Source organism: Oncorhynchus kisutch, linkage group LG30, assembly GCF_002021735.2.
Source record: "Oncorhynchus kisutch isolate 150728-3 linkage group LG30, Okis_V2, whole genome shotgun sequence".
Taxonomy (NCBI): Eukaryota; Metazoa; Chordata; class Actinopteri; order Salmoniformes; family Salmonidae; genus Oncorhynchus; species Oncorhynchus kisutch.
In genome coordinates this window covers 42444282-42465338 of record NC_034203.2, presented here as the reverse complement: position 1 = coordinate 42465338, position 21057 = coordinate 42444282, and the positions used below count along the sequence as shown (strand labels likewise).

Below are 21057 nucleotides of genomic sequence, written 5' to 3'. Positions count from 1 at the left end.
TTGAAGTCAAACTGGCCCCTATGTCGTGTTTGAAGTCAAACTGGCCCCTATGTCGTGTTTGAAGTCAAACTGGCCCCTATGTCATGTTTGAAGTCAAACTGGCCCCTGTGTCGTGTTTGAAGTCAAACTGGCCCCTATGTCGTGTTTGAAGTAAAACTGGCCCCTGTGTCGTGTTTGAAGTAGAAATGGCCCTATTACATGGGCATCTGGAGGCTCCTCTGCTATGAGTCATCTCCTTCTCCCCCCCCCTCCCCCACTGCTCTCCACCTACTCCTTCCGCACCTCCCTCTCTCTGTGGCCTCCTGGGCTAAGATACTCTCTGACTAAGGGGAAATCTGAAGCAGAAAAGGCTCCTCACTGTAATTGCCCTGCAGCTAAGTATGAGACATACATACTACACTGTGGTGTACTGTGGTGTACTGTACTGTGGTGTATTGCACTGTGCTGTACTGTACTATGCTGTATGAGTCTAATGAGTCTAAGTGACCTAATACTGTAGTCATAGTAGTTATCTTCATATAACCCTCTGAGTCTAAGTGACCTAATACTGTAGTCATAGTAGTTATCCTCATATAACCCTCTGAGTCTAAGTGACCTAATACTGTAGTCATAGTAGTTATCCTCATATAACCCTCTGAGTCTAAGTGACCTAATACTGTAGTCACAGTAGTTATCCTCATATAACCCCCTGAGTCTGAGTGACCTAATGCTGTAGTCACAGTAGTTATCCTCATATAACCCTCTAAGTGACCTAATGCTGTAGTCACAGTAGTTACCAGTAGAGAAGGGGAACAACTGAATATGGATAAACCATATCTCTCTCTCCCTCTCTTTCTCTCTCCCCCCCCCCCCCCCCTCTCTCATTTTGCCTTGAGGTCAGGAACAGTACTGTTTCCTATGAGAACCAGAGGATTTGGAGTTGGATGCGCAGGAGATTTCCTAAATGGTGTAGACATTACAGTTTATTTGCTCCTGTCACAACAGGACACCTATACCGTGAGGTGAAGACACACACACACACACACACACACACACACACACACACACACACAAAACCCTCCAGGCACTAGGCGGTCCCTTGTTTTGGGGGGTTGCCGGGCAGACTTTAGTCTGCAGATTTTCCTCTGCTCCCTCCTGTCTCAATAGTCCTATTGTCACCTAGAGTCGGGGTGGATGTCTCTCTCTCTCTCTATTTCTCTCTCTCTCTATTTCTCTCTCTCTCTCTCTCTCTCTCTCTATATATATATATATTTCTCTCTCTCTCTCCCACCCTCTCTCCCACCATCTCTCTCTCACCCTCTCTCTCCCACCCTCTCTCACTCCCACCCTCGCTCTCCCCACCAGGTATATAAGCAGTTTATAATCACACCTTTAAGTAAAGTTGATGATGTCATAACAGCACGCCTGCAATCCTCGTGAGCAGCGTGAGCTGTTACTTTGTCAAGCAGCTGGAGGAACATTCTATTCTAGCGTACCAAATTGCACCCTATTCACTATATAGTGCACTACTTTTGACCAGGGTCCATAGGCTCATAGGGCTCTAGTCAAAAGTAGTGCACTATATACTTAATAGGCTACTATTTGGGAGGCATCCTCTGTCTTTGTATCTCTGCCTTACATGTGACCTCTATGGTCGGCTGCTTGGACATGGGGCTCAGCTCACTCCTCTCTGCAGTCAAAACAGGAACATGTTGTACGATTATCCTTAAAAAGCTCAGTGAGCAGGGAGGGAGGAAGGGAGGGAGGTAGGGCAGTGTAGGGAGGCAGAGAAGGAGGGAGAGAGGCAGAGAGGGAGGATGAGAGGCAGGGAGGGAGGCAGAGAGGGAGGATGAGAGGCAGGGAGGGAGGCAGAGAGAGAGGGAGGTAGGCAGAGAGAGAGGGGGGAGGCAGAGAGGGAGGGAGGGAGGGAGGGAGAGAGGGGGTAGGCAGAGAGGGAGGCAGAGAGGTTAGGGTGGGAGGCAGAGAGAGGGAGGTAGGCAGAGAGAGAAGGGGAGGGAGGCAGAGAGGGAGGGAGGGAGGCAGAGAGAGAGGGGGTAGGCAGAGAGGGAGGCAGAGAGAGAGGATGAGGGAGGGAGGCAGAGAGGTTAGGGAGGTAGACAGAGAGAGAAGGGGAGGGAGGCAGAGAGGGAGGGAGGGAGGCAGAGAGAGAGGGGGGAGGGAGTCAGAGAGGCAGGGATGGAGGGAGGCAGAGAGGCAGGGATGGAGGGAGGCAGAGAGACAGGGAGAGAGGGAGACAGAGGGGCAGGGAGGGAGGCTGAGAGGCAGGGAGGGGAGAGGGAGGGAGGTAGAGAGGGAGGCAGAGAGGCAGGGAGGGAGAGAGAGGGAGGCAGGGAGGCTGAGAGGCAGGGAGGGGAGAGGGAGGGAGGCAGAGAGGGAGGGAGGCAGAGAGGGAGGCTGAGAGGCAGAAAGACAGGGGACTGACAAATGTAAATCCTGTTGTAGTTTCCGTTTGTAGTTCTACAGAAAACAGTTTTACTTAATTTTCTATTATCTAATTTTTACTCCATTGTCATGTCTGTGTGGACAACTTTGGTTCTGTACTTAGATTAGCTTGTTTGTGTACAATAGCTTCATTACACAGTGGTAGACTAAAACATTGTGGCGACGTTTTGGTTATATCCACCACTGTCTGAGATAGTTTCACTTTCTTAATCACTTTTTTCTTAAACATTTATTAGCATGGGTAACATGTGTTAACATTGCCAAAGCAAGTGAAGTAGATAATATACAAAAGTGAAATAAACAATAAAAATGAACAGTAAACATTACACTCACAGAAGTTCCAAACTAATAAAGACATTTCAAATGTCATATTATATATATATACAGTGTTGTAACGATGTGAAAATTGTTAAAGTACAAAAGGGAAAATAAATAAACATAAATATGGGTTGTATTTACAATGGTGTTTGTTCTTCACTGGTTGCCCTTTTCTTGCAGCAACAGGTCACAAATCTCTCTCTCAAGGCAATATGCTGACAGCACCAGCTGAAACTGGTTTGTAAACATGCTGAGGCACAGGGTTAGTGACCTTTGAACTCAGAGACAGCAGACCCCTCCCCTCCTTTACCCCTCAGGAGAGGACTGTCTGCAGAGTATGGGAGTAGAAAAACTACCTAGCAACAAGCTGACTAATCAACCACAACATAATCTTGGGCAATGGTTTCATAATAACATGTATCAACTAAATTCTAATAGTATGAGTTGATTTACTATCATGACCAATGGCTTTCCCTAAACCAATCCATTACCTACCACAACGGTTTTCTGCTCTATGACCAATCCAATGAGCTGAATATGGAAAATCACAATGTCTACATCTGAGAAGGCAACACACACATCATTAAACAGAACAGTAGGCTACTTATTATATCTCTGTTATGTGTCGTGGGCAAGGCATGAAGACATAGGTAGTGGGAGAATGGTTTATTATATTCTATCTGGACCGATAAGGTAATGCAGGAAGCTGTAGGCAGTAGCAGAACGTGAACAGCAGCAGGAAGAATAGTGTGTCGCTCCCCTTTCCTGTGCGACCGCCTGCGTCAGCGTCGCGCAGTGGGAGTTTTCCGCTGACGAACACACGGTTGATGTGCGCACTACACTACAGTAGGCTAGTCCAGAGAGACAGATAGAGGGGAAACAAGAGAGCAGGCATCGTCAGCGATCCAGTGCCACGGAGAAACAAAAACCCTTGAAGCTTTTACAAAACCGTCAAGTTAATAACTGATCTATTGAATTTAGGAGATGGTGATCTCATATTCTCGGTGAGTAGCCTAACTAATGACCGCGTCTTTTGATCTGTTTAGTGGCAAAGCTAAAACATATTTCAACATCAGCGGTTTTGTAACCAGTCCTTAATGCTGAGTGTTTGATAAGCCTCTTTGTGTGAGAGAAAGTTGTCTTAAAGTTATATAAGAAGTAACAAAAAGCGGACAACTATTTCATGTTTTTTATTTTATTATTAGACTACACGAATGTCAAAAAGATAAGCAGAATAATATATTGTTTTTAGGCTTTAAGTTTGGTTTTGGTTGTATGAAAGCTATTTATATCGATAAAAAACCTTTTGATAGTGTTTTCCAGTAGTTGTTTTGCTTGCTGTAGCCTAGTTGGGTCTTGTAATAGAGACCCCAAACAACAACAGCTGAGTGTGACTAGCTGCTGGGCTGACCAGCACAATGTTTTCATTGTAAAGGCCTAATTACTGACCACATGAAGCTCGCGGAGTGACGAGGTCAGTGGCGGAAGTTGGGTCGCGTTTATAACGGGATGGAAGCCAAATAGTGAGGCAGTGGGTGCTTAGTAGTAGTGGCAATTTGAGTAAAATATTGGTTGGTTGGTGTGTGTGTGTGTGTGTGTGTGTGTGTGTGTGTGTGTGTGTGTGTGTGTGTGTGTGTGTGTGTGTTGCACAGTGCTATGCAACACTGCAATTCAGGTATTTCTGCTGCTGTGAGTCATTGAATTATTTATATTAGTCACCCCCCCCCACCCCCACACACACACACATGCACACAAGCACACACCCACCTGTACACTCACCATTACATTTGACCTAAGTGAGAGGGGATGTCAAGGAACAGAATGTCTCTTGGAGAGATTTTCATCAAATTGCAGAAGAAAAGCTTAACTCGTTCTGAAACAACATATTGTATTTAAGCAATAAGGCCTGAGGAGGTGTGGTATATGGCCAATATACCACGGCTAAGGATCGTTCTTATGCTCAATGCAACACGGTGTGCCTGGATACAGCCCTTAGCCGTGGTATATTGGTCGGATATCACCATCCCAGAGGTGCCTTATTGCTATTGTAAACTGGTTACCAACATAATTAGAAAAGTAAACGAGTCATTTTGTCTCATACCCATGGAATATTGTCTGATATACCACAGCTTTCAGCCAATCAGCATCCAGGACCCAATTTACCCGGTTTATAAATACACATATTGTAGTGCAACTTTTGCAATCACTACAAATGGATAATGCAGTTAGTCATGCAACCAGACATGAGATAGTTCCTTCTCTGTAGAAACTGTGTTCTTTCTTTTAACACCAAGACAAATTCCTAGCAACCATGTGTTATATAAATTAGTCTTGACTGCCTTGTCCCGATAGTTATATATGTGAGTATAACACTGAGTACTGTGTGGTTACCTGGGATACTGTCAGAGGTATTTTAAAATGTATTTAACTAGGCAAGTCAGTTAAGAACAAATTCTTATTTTCAATGACGGCCTAGGAACAGTGGGTTAACTGCCTGCTCAGGGGGAGAACGACAGATTTGTACCTTGTCAGCTCGGGGGTTTGAACTTCCAACCTTCCAGTTACTAGTCCAACGCTCTAACCACTAGGCTACCCTGCCGTTATATAGTGGACACTGACAGGGCAGTCTGTTCTCGACTTAATTCTTCCTAGTAGTAGATACCTCTTATTCCTTCCTAGTAGTACATTCCTCTTAAACCTTCATAGTAACAGATTCCTCCTATTCCTTCCTAGTAACAGATTCCTCCTATTCCTTCCTAGTAACAGATTCCTCCTATTCCTTCCTAGTAACAGATTCCTCCTATTCCTTCCTAGTAACAGATTCCTCCTATTCCTTCCTAGTAACAGATTCCTCCTATTCCTTCCTAGTAACAGATTCCTCTTAACCTTCCTATTAGTAGAAACGGGGGGGGGGGGGGGGGGGGGGGGGACAAGTGTTCAAATTACTAGAATAGAGAATAGAGAGCTTTTCTGCAACAACAAGCCTCTACACCAGGTGTATTCAAGCTGAAGTACACAACCCCCCAGGGGTCCTACTGGGGGTTCTACTGGGGGGTCCTACTGGGGGTTCTACTAGGGGTCCTACTGAGGGTTCTACAGGGGGTCCTGCTGGGGGTCCTACTGGGGGTTCTACTGGGGGTCCTACTGGGGGTCCTACTGGGGGTTCTACTGTGGGTTCTACTGGGGGTCCTACTGGGGGTCCTACTGGGGGTTCTACTAGGGGTCCTACTGGGGGTCCTACTGGGGGTTCTACTAGGGGTCCTACTGGGGGTTCTACTGGGGGTCCTACTGGGGGTTCTACTGGGGTTCCTACTGGGGGTCCTACTGGGGGTTCTACTGGGGGTTCTACTGGGGGTTCTACTGTGGGTTCTACTGGGGGTTCTACTGCGGGTTCTACTGGGGGTCCTACTGGGGGTCCTACTGGGGGTCCTATTGGGGGTCCTATTGGGGGTTCTACTGGGGGTTCTACTGGGGGTTCTACTGGGGGTTCTACTGTGGGTTCTACTGGGGGTTCTACTGGGGGTTCTACTGTGGGTTCTACTGGGGGTTCTACTGGGGGTTCTACTGGGGGTTCTACTGGGGGTTCTACTGGGGGTTCTACTGTGGGTTCTACTGGGGGTTCTACTGGGGGTTCTACTGGGGGTTCTACTGGGGGTTCTACTGGGGGTTCTGCAAAAATATAAAAATATAAAAGTGAATATCACTACAAAACCAACAAAATGCAGCTCATTTTGAATGACATACCTATTGTATAGAAGAGGGTCATTTCTTATTTGTAATGATGACTTATTTCTCAACCCCTAATATTAATATGGAGTGAAATAACACTCGCCGGAGTACCTGACAGGCTTTGAAAATGTACCCTTGAGTACCGCTCGTGGCAAGGCGGTAAGTCTCCTTGACTTGGACATGTATGTTTGCCAACACACGGCTAACCGCTGTTTAACCAGATTCACTGAGAATACATAGGGTGAAGAAACAATAGAGTTGCTCCATACTACTGGTCAGACATAGCAGCTCCATACTACTGGTCAGTCATAGCAGCTCCATACTACTGGTCAGTCATAGCAGCTCCATACTACTGGTCAGTCATAGCAGCTCCATACTACTGGTCAGTCATAGCAGCTCCATACTACTGGTCAGTCATAGCAGCTCCATACTACTGGTCAGTCATAGCAGCTCCATACTACTGGTCAGTCATAGCAGCTCCATACTACTGGTCAGTCATAGCAGCTCCATACTACTGGTCAGTCATAGCAGCTCCATACTACTGGTCAGTCATAGCAGCTCCATACTACTGGTCAGTCATAGCAGCTCCATACTACTGGTCAGTCATAGCAGCTCCATACTACTGGTCAGTCATAGCAGCTCCATACTACTGGTCAGTCATAGCAGCTCCAAACTACTGGTCAGTCATAGCAGCTCCATACTACTGGTCAGTCATAGCAGCTCCATACTACTGGTCAGTCATAGCAGCTCCATACTACTGGTCAGTCATAGCAGCTCCATACTACTGGTCAGTCATAGCAGCTCCATACTACTGGTCAGTCATAGCGACTCCATACTACTGGTCAGTCATAGCAGCTCCAAACTACTGGTCAGTCATAGCAGCTCCATACTACTGGTCAGTCATAGCGACTTGCACAAATGCATTTGGAGTTTTTTATATTTTTTAACTGATAGGCTGATGATGTCTTCTAATTTTAACTATAGGTCAAAAATAATGAAAAAAATGATTTCCCCAAAATCTATTCATTTGAAAATGTTGATTACTTCTCCTTGCCATTATCATTCACAAAAATAAAACATGGGTAAAATAAATGTGCAAAAAAAAAAGTTGAAGACCACTGCTCTACTCTCTTGTATTTTACACTTTATGTTAGAGTCCAGTTGAGCCTATTTAAGTATGTATTTACAGTAGTATTCAACACAAGCTAAGTTTGTAATCATTAAATAGACCTGTATGTTGTTTGTTCTGTGTGGGCTTGGTTTCCACTGTACCTCCCTGTTTCACTGGGGCCAAAATAGCCTGCTCTAGACATAATTTTCCCTCAGAAATATTCCTTCCTGGACTCCCTCCCTCCCAGTTTCCCAGCCCTCCCTGTTTCCACGTTTTCTTCCTGATAAACGTCCCTGGAATCATTGGAATGTTAATGACGAGAAGGAAAGAGAGAAAGAGCTATTGACATTTTTAGCCTGCAGTTTCCCTTGTCTTTCACTAAAGCAACAAAAATAAATCAATTGGATTGCAATAGTTATTGAGCATGTTTATGACACAGGTTATCAATATCTTGGCCTATGTAAGTTATCAGTGATTGTTGGATCATCTGTAGGGGCGGCTTTCATTAGTTTAAATAAGCAGATGTCCTCCTTCTAAAACCTGTCAAACCAGTACAGGTACCTCAGTCATGGAATGAGGTTGGAAAACAACGCTCCTAACCGGTGCTGTGTGTCACAGTGAACAACAAAAGCAGTATCAGATTACTCTGCTGTGGTTTTTTGCCCATTGACAACGAGACATAGATCTAATTTATTGTTGGCGGTTTGTGAAATGTTATTGGAAAGGAAAGTCCCAGTGATGTGTTTTTGTTTTTGTTTGCATATGTCTTTTGATGCCTGTTTGACATGGAAATGTTGTGGGGGAAATTGAGCAGTGTGTATGTTACTGAGTAAATACCACACTTTGCAACTTTGCATGACTCAACCATGGGTATTGTTAAACTCTGTTTTCACCAGACTGATATTAGCTATAGTAGTCAGAAAAAGCATTATAAATAACGTCAGTGTGCCCCCCCAAAAAAAGCTTGTGAATCACTGTTACACACGTTCAGTTATTACGGTAGACTACTGATTCACCGAGTGAGTGGGCACGGCATTGTGTATGACTCATGGATATATCGGGGGCTGTGAAAATCATTTTTTTCTCAAATGTAATTGACTTAATAGCAGGACTTTCTGTGATTAATCACAAATTCAGAATTTGCTCAAATTGAGCTGTAATTTAAGATTATATATATAAAAAGTATTACAAGGATATTAGTGTCTTGATTTAGCAAAATCAGATACATTGATAAAGTACAACTTTCTTTTTTCTTTTTTTACCTCAATGTCAACTTGTTTTGACATCACGTTGTTGTTGTTTTTAGCTAGAAAAGTTATGTGTTTGAGATGTTTTCAGACAATACAATTAATCACGATAAAATTAATTGTGCACTAAAAATTACAAAAAAAGTTCACTTAAGTTAACTTTAACAGTTGTAATTGATATACCTCAGTTTTCACGAGACATATAGTCAGCAAAATATGTTGCCTTAGAAAAGCTATTGCGTCACTATTTTTTGTGAAAAATGTTTACCTTTATTTTACTAGGCAAGTCAGTTAAGAACCTATTCTTATTTTCAATGACGGCCTAGGAACAGTGGGTTAACTGCCTGTTCAGAGGCAGAACGGCAGATTTTGTACCTTGTCAGCTCGGGGATTTGAACTTGCAACCTTTCGGTTACTAGTCCAATGCTCTAACCACTAGGCTACCCTGCCGCCCCACTATTACACATCCATGTACTACAGTTAGTGAGTATTCATTCATCACCATCGCAGAATTAATGTGTATTGTTAATGTATATTTACCATCTATTTTTTTACTGTTTTGTATCCAGGCAGATCGTCTAACCGCCCTAGAGAAGCCATGAGTGGGGTCCTGAAGAGGAAGTATTCCGAGGTAGAAGAGGAGGACCCTTGCTACTCCTCCCCATCTTCCTCCGCCTCCTCCTCCTCCTCCCCCTCCTCCTCCGCTTCCTCGGAATGGGAGTCGGATGAGGAGAGCCGCAACAGTGACAACCAAGACTTCAACTCTGCCTCACCTATCTCCCATCTACCCAGTAAGTCAATAAGAATGATGTAGCTACATGAACACATCTCAGAATGATGTAGCTACATGAACACATCTCAGAATGATGTAGCTACATGAACACATCTCAGAATGATGTAGCTACATGAACACATCTCAGAATGATGTAGCTACATGAACACATCTCAGAATGATGTAGCTACATGAACACATCTGTTGATGATCCATGTTATTGCAATCATAAAGCAATAGTTTGGCCAGTAGATCTCACGAGGAAACCCCCTGAATGTATAGTATGCAGTATGTTTTATACAGTATGTCTATATACAGTATATGTTCATGTATATAATTTTTATGGTCACTGGTCAATAAACTTGCAATGAATATGTCTTATCTTTCAAATAAATGCAAAGCTACACTATTGTTATCAGAGTCACTGCTAGGGAGTGTATTGAAGGAGTGTCCCATTATCACACTACAGCAGCTAAGTTACAACCTGCTGATAGCAGAGAATAGACTTCTCTTTGAGGTACTGGGCTTTGCCCCTTGAGTTTGACTGAATCATTTGACTAAGCAATATGATGTGAATTACAGTTATCATGCCTAAGCTGCAAATAGGTTCATGTTATTTCATTCAAAGATCACTACAAACTCCAGCCACTCTGTTTTGTACTGTTTTCAATGGGCAGCACATAGACACACTTCCCTCAGGCTCAACATAGTCTATTAGATTGTGGTTGTTATTTTGATTTCATGGACCAAAAAAAAAAAAAAACTATTTCTATTTCATGTGGTAATCATTGTTTTCTCCAAACCACATTGAGAGTTAGATTCATTACAGAATAGACGTGAAATAGGTCATAAATAGTTAATCAATCATGAAACTACCATTTCTCCCCCACACTACTGCAAACACACTGTGTCCCAGTATGGAATGTCTTTAGCCAAAATAACAGCAGCGGAACTAAGCTGAATCCCAAATGGCACGCTCTTTCCTATGTAGTGCACTTCTTTTGATCAGGGCCCCTATAGGTAATAGGGTGCTATTTGGGACATGGAATAGGTTACTACGTAGCTTGCTGAGCTGTTGTTTACCAACCTCCTCACTTTTGAGTTCCTTCTCCACTCCAGCATGTGAAGGTCAAACGACTCGTTATCATGAGGCCAAACTGTCAAATGTAAACAGCGACCTGATGGGTCATCAGTGACCTGATGGGTATTTAACAGTCTCTTAGTAGTAGGGTGGCTACTTCTCACCAAACTGCAGAGAGGTTAGAGGTTCTTACTATAATTATAAGCAGGGTCTCTTTCTGTCTCTGTGTTGAGGGAGACATTGTCTTTCTCTCTCTTCATTCTCTCTCATTTGGCTTCGGTTGCATTATTATAAATACTCCTTGGTGTTTTGTTTCTAGCAGATAAACTCCCCTATGTTCAACTCTGGTGACCCAGTTGACAAAGTTGTTAACACTGGGTTGTAACTTGTAACCATTGACAGTAAGTGAGGTAGTGTAGTCTGCCACCCAGTGGCGGCTGACAGAACTGCAGGATCAGCACTTTCAGCATACTTATTTTTTTTATTTTTTTTTAAATTTAACTAGTAAAGTCAGTTAAGTACAAATTCATGTTTACAATGACGGCTTAAGGCAAAAGGCCTCCTGCGGGGACGGGGGCTGGGATTAAAAACACAATAAAACTATTAAAATATATATATAAATAGAGGACAAAACACACATCACGACAAGAGAGACATCAAAACGCTACATTCAGAACTGATATGCAGTAGCTCTAACAAGCTGACATTGACAAAGGCATAGAATACACCAACTTCTTGTCGTGACTCTAAATCCTGTTTCCCCTCCTCCTCCTCCTCCTCCTCCTCCTCCTCCTCCTCCTCCTCCTCCTCCTCCTCCTCCTCCTCCTCCTCCTCCTCCACCACCAACAGTCCGCTCCATCCTGAAGAGCCCAAAACTTTCCCATGACAACAGCGGCCATAGCAACAGCGTTGTCTTCAACCAGGTGACGGTGTTCCTGTTCCAGCGTTGCCAGGGTTTCACCAGCGTTCCGAGACGCGGCGGTGCCACCCTTGGCATGGTGAGGAAGCACAGCGCCCTCCGGAGGTACACACTGGCAGAGCACACCCAGGAGAGACGAAGGAGGCGCAGGGAGAGACTCAGAGATAGACTGAGGGAGGAGAGGCTGGAGACACTCAGACAGAGAGTAAGTATTCTAGACTTCTAATCGACTAGTGAGCACTGTAGACCTCATTGCCTGGGCGGTTTCCCTTGAACCAGATTAAGCCTACCCCTGAAATAAAAAGCACGCTGTCCTGTGTTTGTCCCAGTCGAGTGCAAACTGACCATTCTGGTATAGTTTCTTGCATCCCATTTGCTTAAATTAAATTAAAATCAAATCAAAATCAAATAATCAAATCAAATGTTATTTGTAACATGCGCCGATTACAACAGGTGTATATTTTACAGTGAAATGCTTACTTACGAGCCCCTAACCAACAATGCAGTTAAGAAACAATAAGTGTTAAGAAAGTATTTACTAAATAAACTGAAGTAAACAATAAATAAAATGAAAAAATGAAAAGAAAATAGTTAAAGAGCGACAATAAAATAACAGTAACGAGACTATATACAGGGTGTACCTGTACAGAGTCAATGTGGAGGCTATATACAGGGGGTACCTGTACAGAGTCAATGTGGAGGCTATATACAGGGGGTACCGGTACAGAGTCAATGTGGAGGCTATATACAGGGGGTACCGGTACAGAGTCAATGTGGAGGCTATATACAGGGGGTACCGGTACAGAGTCAATGTGGAGGCTATATACAGGGTGTACCTGTACAGAGTCAATGTGGAGGCTATATACAGGGTGTACCTGTACAGAGTCAATGTGGAGGCTATATACAGGGGGTACCTGTACAGAGTCAATGTGGAGGCTATATACAGGGGGTACCGGTACAGAGTCAATGTGGAGGCTATATACAGGGGGTACCGGTACAGAGTCAATGTGGAGGCTATATACAGGGGGTACCGGTACAGAGTCAATGTGGAGGCTATATACAGGGTGTACCTGTACAGAGTCAATGTGGAGGCTATATACAGGGTGTACCTGTACAGAGTCAATGTGGAGGCTATATACAGGGGGCACCGGTACAGAGTCAATGTGGAGGTTATATACAGGGTGTACCTGTACAGAGTCAATGTGGAGACTATATACAGGGGGTACCGGTACAGAGTCAATGTGGAGGCTATATACAGGGGGCACCGGTACAGAGTCAATGTGGAGGTTATATACAGGGTGTACCTGTACAGAGTCAATGTGGAGACTATATACAGGGGGTACCTGTACAGAGTCAATGTGGAGGCTATATACAGGGTGTACCTGTACAGAGTCAATGTGGAGGCTATATACAGGGTGTACCTGTACAGAGTCAATGTGGAGGTTATATACAGGGTGTACCTGTACAGAGTCAATGTGGAGGCTATATACAGGGTGTACCTGTACAGAGTCAATGTGGAGACTATATACAGGGTGTACCTGTACAGAGTCAATGTGGAGGCTATATACAGGGGGGTACCGGTACAGAGTCAATGTGGAGGCTATATACAGGGGGTACTGGTACAGAGTCAATGTGGAGGCTATATACAGGGGGTACTGGTACAGAGTCAATGTGGAGGCTATATACAGGGGGTACTGGTACAGAGTCAATGTGGAGGCTATATACAGGGGGTACTGGTACAGAGTCAATGTGGAGGCTATATACAGGGGGTACCGGTACAGAGTCAATGTGGAGGTTGTATACAGGGGGCACCAGTACAGAGTCAATGTGTAGGCTATATACAGGGGGTACCGGTACAGAGTCAATGTGGAGGCTATATACAGGGGGTACCGGTACAGAGTCAATGTGGAGGCTATATACAGGTGGTACCGGTACAGAGCCAATGGTCAATGTGGAGGCTATATACAGGGGGTACCGGTACAGAGTCAATGTGGAGACTATATAGAGGTGGTACCGGTACAGAGTCAATGTGCGGGGGTACAGGTTAGCCGAGGTAATTGAGGTATTATGTACATGTAGGTAGAGGTAAAATGACTATGCATAGATAATAAACAGAGAGTAGCAGCAGCTTAAAAATGAGCGGGGGGGGGGGGGGGGGGCATTTGGTTAGATGTTCACGAGTCTTATGGCTTGGGGTTAGAAGCTGTTAACGAGCCTCTTGGACCTAGACTTGGTGGTCCGGTACCGCTTGCCACCTCTATGACTAGGGTGGCTAGAGTCTTTGACTATTTTTAGGGCCTTCCTCTGACACCGCCTGGTATATAGGTCCTGGATGTCAGGAAGCTTGGCCCCAGTGATGTACTGGGCCGTACGCACTACCCTCTGTAGTGCCTTATGATCAGATGCCGAGCAGTTGACATACCAAGCAGTGATGCAACCGGTCAGGATGCTCTCGATGGTGCAGCTGTAGAACTTTTTGAGGATCTCAGGACCCATGCCACATCTTTTCAGTCTCCTGAGGGGAATAGGTTTTGTTGTGCCCTCTTCACAACTGTCTTGGTGTGTTTGAACCATGATAGTTTGTTGGTGATGTGGACACCTAGGAACTTGAAGCTCTCAACCTGCTCCACTACAGCCCCGTCGATGAGAATGGGGACGTGCTCAGTCCTCCTTTTCCTGTAGTCCACAATCATCTCTTGATCACGTTGAGGGATAGGTTGTTATTCTGGCACCACCCAGCCAGGTCTCTGACCTCATCCCTATAGGCCGTCTAATCTTACAGTAATTTAAACGTCATGTATGTGGGTCATTCCACCTCAAGAATATGGGTCATTCCACCTCAAGAATATGGGTCATTCCACCTCAAGAATATGGGTCATTCCACCTCAAGAATATGGGTCATTCCACCTCAAGAATATGGGTCATTCCACCTCAAGAATATGGGTCATTCCACCCACCATCTCAGATTGATCTGAGTGTTTATGTTGTTAGAAAACAGATGAGATTAGCTTTCTTCCAACATGATTTGTTTTTAAATATAATTTGAAATTAATTAAGGATGATTTGGACATGAAACCATGAAAATGTTAATATAGGTACCATTGACTTGTATTGGATTTGTGCCACAAATGCCAAAAAAAAAACGTTACCATTTGAAACAGTGGTCAGCTAAACAAAACCAAACCATGGATTGCTGTCATACCTTGTCCATAAACTGGTTACAAGGTAAGGAAACCAATATGTAATTTTGTAATTCAAATTAACTATGCCTTTAACATTGAAATGGAGGAGGAACAGCACCATCTAGTGGTCAGAACTTGGTAATACCAGGACATAGGATGGGACAAAATCCAAACAACTTCAATGACTCCTTTCTGATTATGGGGGGGGGGGGGGGGGGTCACCAGATTCACTGAGAATACATAGGGTGAAGAAACAATAGAGTTGCTCCATACTACTGGTCAGACATAGCAGCTCCATACTACTGGTCAGTCATAGCAGCTCCATACTACTGGTCAGTCATAGCAGCTCCATACTACTGGTCAGTCATAGGGGAGGGGGGGGGGGGATCACCAGATTCACTGAGAATACATAGGGTGAAGAAACAATAGAGTTGCTCCATACTACTGGTCAGACATAGCAGCTCCATACTACTGGTCAGTCATAGCAGCTCCATACTACTGGTCAGTCATAGCAGCTCCATACTACTGGTCAGTCATAGCAGCTCCATACTACTGGTCAGTCATAGCAGCTCCATACTACTGGTCAGTCATAGCAGCTCCATACTACTGGTCAGTCATAGCAGCTCCATACTACTGGTCAGACATAGCAGCTCCATACTACTGGTCAGTCATAGCAGCTCCATACTACTGGTCAGTCATAGCAGCTCCATACTACTGGTCAGACATAGCAGCGCCATACTACTGGTCAGATATAGCAGCTCCATACTACTGGTCAGTCATAGCAGCTGGTCAGTCATAGAGAACTGATACTATATACCACAGGCATCGTGGTAATAGTTGGAGCAGAGTCAGTGGAATCGGATCAAATACATCAAACACATGGTTTCCATGGTTTCCATGGTTTCCAGGTTCCCATTCCACTGGCTCCATTCCAGTCATTATGAATGAGCCGTCCTCCCCTCAGCAGCCTCCTCTGCTGTAGACTTGTTGTTGGAGTAGTTCGGGTGTGGGGGGTCTGTGGGTGGTTGGGGGGTTGGGGGGTATGTGCGTGGTTGGGCTGGGGGGTCTGTGGGTGTTTGGCGTGTGGGGGGGTCTGTGGGTGGTTGGGTGTGTGGGGTCCGTGTTTAAAAAATAATTCCTATAGGCAATTTGGGTGCAATCAAATTATATTTCAACATAATAATGTTGCCTGGATGCTAATCTTATCTGTTTCTAACTATAGAAACGAAGGCCTTCGGAAATGACATGGAACGACCCAGATGGGTTACTGTAATAACATGAAACGACCCAGATGGGTTACTGTAATAACATGGAACGACCCAGATGGGTTACTGTAATAACATGAAACAACCCAGATGGGTTACTGTAATGACATGGAACGACCCAGATGGGTTACTGTAATGACATGGAACGACCCAGATGGGTTACTGAAATAACATGGAACGACCCAGATGGGTTACTGTAATAACATGGAACGACCCAGATGGGTTACTGTAATGACATGGAACGACCCAGAAGGGTTACTGTAATAACATGGAACGACCCAGATGGGTTACTGTAATAACATGGAACGACCCAGATGGGTTACTGTAATGACATGGAACGACCCAGATGGGTTACTGTAATGACATGGAACGACCCAGATGGGTTACTGAAATAACATGGAACGACCCAGATGGGTTACTTTAATAACATGGAACGACCCAGATGGGTTACTGAAATAACATGGAACGACCCAGATGGGTTACTGTAATAACATGGAACGACCCAGATGGGTTACTGTAATAACATGGAACGACCCAGATGGGTTACTGAAATAACATGGAACGACCCAGAAGGGTTACTGTAATGACATGGAACGACCCAGAAGGGTTACTGTAATGACATGGAACGACCCAGAAGGGTTACTGTAATAACATGGAACGACCCAGAAGGGTTACTGTAATGACATGGAACGACCCAGAAGGGTTACTGTAATGACATGGAACGACCCAGAAGGGTTACTGTAATGACATGGAACGACCCAGAAGGGTTACTGTAATGACATGGAACGACCCAGAAGGGTTACTGTAATGACATGGAACGACCCAGAAGGGTTACTGTAATAACATGGAACGACCCAGAAGGGTTACTGTAATGACATGGAACGACCCAGAAGGGTTACTGTAATGACATGGAACGACCCAGAAGGGTTACTGTAATGACATGGAACGACCCAGAAGGGTTACTGTAATAACATGGAACGACCCAGAAGGGTTACTGTAATAACATGGAACGACCCAGAAGGGTTACTGTAATAACATGGAACGACCCAGAAGGGTTACTGTAATAACATGGAACGACCCAGAAGGGTTACTGTAATAACATGGAACGACCCAGAAGGGTTACTGTAATAACATGGAACGACCCAGAAGGGTTACTGTAATAACATGGAACGACCCAGAAGGGTTACTGTAATAACATGGAACGACCCAGAAGGGTTACTGTAATAACATGGAACGACACAGAAGGGTTACTGTAATGACATGGAACGACCCAGAAGGGTTACTGTAATGACATGGAACGACCCAGAAGGGTTACTGTAATAACATGGAACGACCCAGATGGGTTACTGTAATAACATGGAACGACCCAGAAGGGTTACTGTAATGACATGGAACGACCCAGAAGGGTTACTGTAATGACATGGAACGACCCAGAAGGGTTACTGTAATGACATGGAACGACCCAGAAGGGTTACTGTAATGACATGGAACGACCCAGAAGGGTTACTGTAATGACATGGAACGACCCAGATGGGTTACTGTAATGACATGGAACGACCCAGATGGGTTACTGTAATGACATGGAACGACCCAGAAGGGTTACTGTAATGACATGGAACGACCCAGAAGGGTTACTGTAATGACATGGAACGACCCAGAAGGGTTGTATCCCGTCTTCATTGACTCCCTTGAAAATACTCTAAAAGCATTTCAAAATAAAAGTTAAGGACGATGTGTAAATATTTTATTTGAAGTAACTCTCTTCTCTCCAGCTGACAGCCAGTGGCATTACGGACCAGGAGGAGTTAGAACGCCTCACCATCGATCAGATCGACCTGGTGCCTGACGAAGACATCGAGGCCCACCTCCCTGCGGCTGACCTTGAGGATGGGGAGGAGGATGGGGGTGACGGGGGGCTCCTGTACCCCTACGCTTCCCGCCAGAGACAGGCCCTACTCCGGGCGGCGGGGGCGAGGCACATCGACCGGGAGGAGAAGAGAGAGCTCCATGCTCTGAGGAAATCCCGAGAGGACTGTGGATGTGACTGCCAGGGATTCTGTGAACCTGAAACCTGTGCCTGTAGTCTGAACGGGATCAAGTGCCAGGTGAGAGCCATGCAGATGTGAGGGGTTTGATCCCTGGGCATCTGTTGAACAAAAGCCATTTGGCAAAGAATGAGAATTCTCTCCCACACCTAGATCAGATGCAAACTTTAGTCATATAATGAGCTAAGATTTCAGTCATATAATGAGCTATGATTTCAGTCATGTAATGAGCTAAGATTTCAGTCATATAATGAGCTAAGATTTCAGTCATATAATGAGCTAAGATGAATGTGATCTCTCCCTGCAACAGATGGATCGCTCCAACTTCCCTTGCGGCTGCACAAAGGATGGCTGTGGGAATACTAACGGTCGCGTGGAGTTCAACTCCAGACGGGTCCAGACCCACTACATACACACTGTCATGAGGCTGGAGCTGGAGAGGAGACTGCAGGATGAGATACTAACCCAGAGGAGAGACCCAGAGGAGAACCAAGATGATCTCCAGGAGCTCCAGGACCAGGGACAGCATCAGCAGGACAGTGCCCAGGAGGGGAGATGCCCCTTCGGGTTCACCCTGGAAGAAGAGGGCCTCCCTCTCTCCATCCCCACCACCCCTACCTTCCACTTCAGCTCTGAACTGTGTGAGGTTGAGAATAGTTGCTGTAGTGACATGACCGACTCGTCCGGCGTCTCTGCCCAAAGCGAGGACTCCGACGTGGGAGGAAGCCCTCGAGAGCACCAGCCTCTCTTAGATGTGGACGATGGAGGTGTGGCTTGTGTCCTCAGCTTCTGTGACTCTGACAATGAGGACTGCTCCATGGGCAGTGAAAGTGGCACAAAGCCAGGGAGACAACCGTCGCCACACCTTCCCCAGTGTGTCACCGGCTTCGACACGTCGTACGGTCTCTGTAAAGACACCACAGCCACCCTCGGCCTGTCCAACGCACCCGGTTCACACACAGACAATACACAAAGGTACACAGAGAAGACACACAGACACACAGACAACAGCTACAGTGGCGGTTCTTTCATGGCCGAGTATCAAGACGACAATGCCAACCAAGCGACTGCCCTGTTCACCCACAGTCCCCTCCAGGACTACCCCAACACACCCTCTCCTTCCATAGACTACTCATCCAGCAGCTACATGGACCTCAGTCTCTCCTCTGACTCGGATTTGGAGCTCTTTGACAACTTCCCTACAGACTATAGCTCCGCCCCTCTACACAACTCATTCAAAGGCCACAAGCACCCTGACAACTTCCTTCATCTGCAGGTGTTGAGTTCTGCAAATGTCCCACAGTTCAACGAGACAGCTGGCACCTGCCTCCTGGAGTCTCTGATTGGCTTATCCGATCCAATAGAAACTCCTTCATCCACAGACAATCAGTTATTGGAGCAGGTAATTCAGTGACCAATGGGCTGAACTGTCAGGGTTCTGTGGGACCTGATTGGCTCATGGACATTAAAATGAGCCTAGAAGAACATTAATATGTACAGTCTACAGTTTGTATTAAGATATTTGAATGTACAGTATGAGATATTTTATTCAGATTTATTAAATACGATGTTGTTGAAGAAGAAGAGGCACATTATGGTTATTCATGATTTAGACAATATTATACATGAGCAAATATCACAAAACCCTAAATGTCATCACTACAAGACATAACATGTTTCATGTTTCCTGATGTTCACGTTTTTTTTTTTTAAATGTGCTTTCCAGCAGTTATTTATAAATGATTATTCATTAAAAAAAAAAGAACAATGGCTTAATTTATTTATTTACTTGATGTACATGTGTTTTTAGCTGAGGGATTGTATCGCTGGCATCACCATGAGACAGACAGATGGAGACATTCATGAAATTTTATGAATTGTATTCATGTGAAGTTTTGTTTCAATCAAGACTGTGGCACAATATTCAGAATTACAACATCATGTCATGTATTATTAATTGTAGTACTACTACTGTGTATTGGCCTACATGAAATGATTTAGCTAAATGTATTGCTATTTATTTGTGTCAAAACGCCATAGTTTCATGTATTGGAGATCCATCTCTCTCCTCCACCATAGGTAACTTATTCTTTTCTTCTTCTTCGTTTGGCTTATTTGACAAACTGAAAAGTCATTGCTTTGCAAAAATATCAATGGAATCTGATATGTGCTCCGTGTATTTAATAACGTTTTTGCATTGTCTGTCTTTTTAAGTTATTTTTTTATGGAAACATATTAGCATTTAAAATGTGTTACTGAATCTTGTATTTTAAGTTAACGCAAAGTCAAATCTTCTATCAATGAATAAACATAAATCTTTTGGAACAGAGTTGAACAGACAGCTATCCTTTATTAGGCTACTGCATGTATGACAGAACTAGAAACCCCAACAGTGTTGAACAGAGAGCTATCCTTTATTAGGCTACTGCATGTATGACAGAACTAGAAACACCAACAGTGTTGAACAGAGAGCTATCCTTTATTAGGCTACTGCATGTATGACAGAACTAGAAACACCAACAGTGTTGAACAGAGAGCTATCCTTTATTAGGCTACTGCATGTATGACAGAACTAGAAACCCCAACAGTGTTGAACAGAGAGCTATCCTTTATTAGGCTACTGCATGTATGACAGAACTAGAAACCCCAACAGTGTTGAACAGACAGCTATCCTTTATTAGGCTACTGCATGTATGACAGAACTAGAAACACCAACAATGTGACCAACCAAACAGTCTTCAAAAACATTATCATTGCAGTTAAAATAATAAGGTAGTTAGTGAGACAAAAATGACTTCTTAAATTCACTTTGTTAATTTACTGTACTCCACAGAGATTCACTAAAGGGTTCTGACTAATGGGTGTCACGTGACTGATGAGATGGAAAGCGCCGCGGTAGCTATTGTTACAAGTGGGACACATTGTTGACACTAACATCCCGAGGGG

General features: G+C 44.5%; 1 protein-coding gene across 1 annotated transcript; it reads left to right on the top strand.

Annotated features, from left to right (window-relative positions):
- Positions 1-3559: 3559 nt before the first annotated feature.
- LOC109881244 (cysteine/serine-rich nuclear protein 1) lies at positions 3560-20440 on the top strand. Its single transcript, XM_031809873.1, has 5 exons — positions 3560-3764; positions 9417-9638; positions 11550-11824; positions 17839-18171; positions 18422-20440. Exons 2-5 carry the CDS (start codon positions 9446-9448, stop codon positions 19523-19525), a joined length of 1905 nt encoding a protein of 634 aa, XP_031665733.1. The 5' UTR covers positions 3560-3764; positions 9417-9445; the 3' UTR covers positions 19526-20440.
- Positions 20441-21057: the final 617 nt, after the last annotated feature.

Excerpts from the sequence above, each read along its gene's own strand:
- LOC109881244 (XM_031809873.1), top strand. The coding sequence starts at position 9,446 with ATGAGTGGGGTCCTGAAGAGGAAGTATTCCGAGGTAGAAGAGGAGGAC. Across the intron at positions 11,825-17,838 it reads TGGAGACACTCAGACAGAGA|CTGACAGCCAGTGGCATTAC; the intron begins GTAAGTATTCTA and ends TCTTCTCTCCAG. Across the intron at positions 18,172-18,421 it reads TGAACGGGATCAAGTGCCAG|ATGGATCGCTCCAACTTCCC; the intron begins GTGAGAGCCATG and ends TCCCTGCAACAG.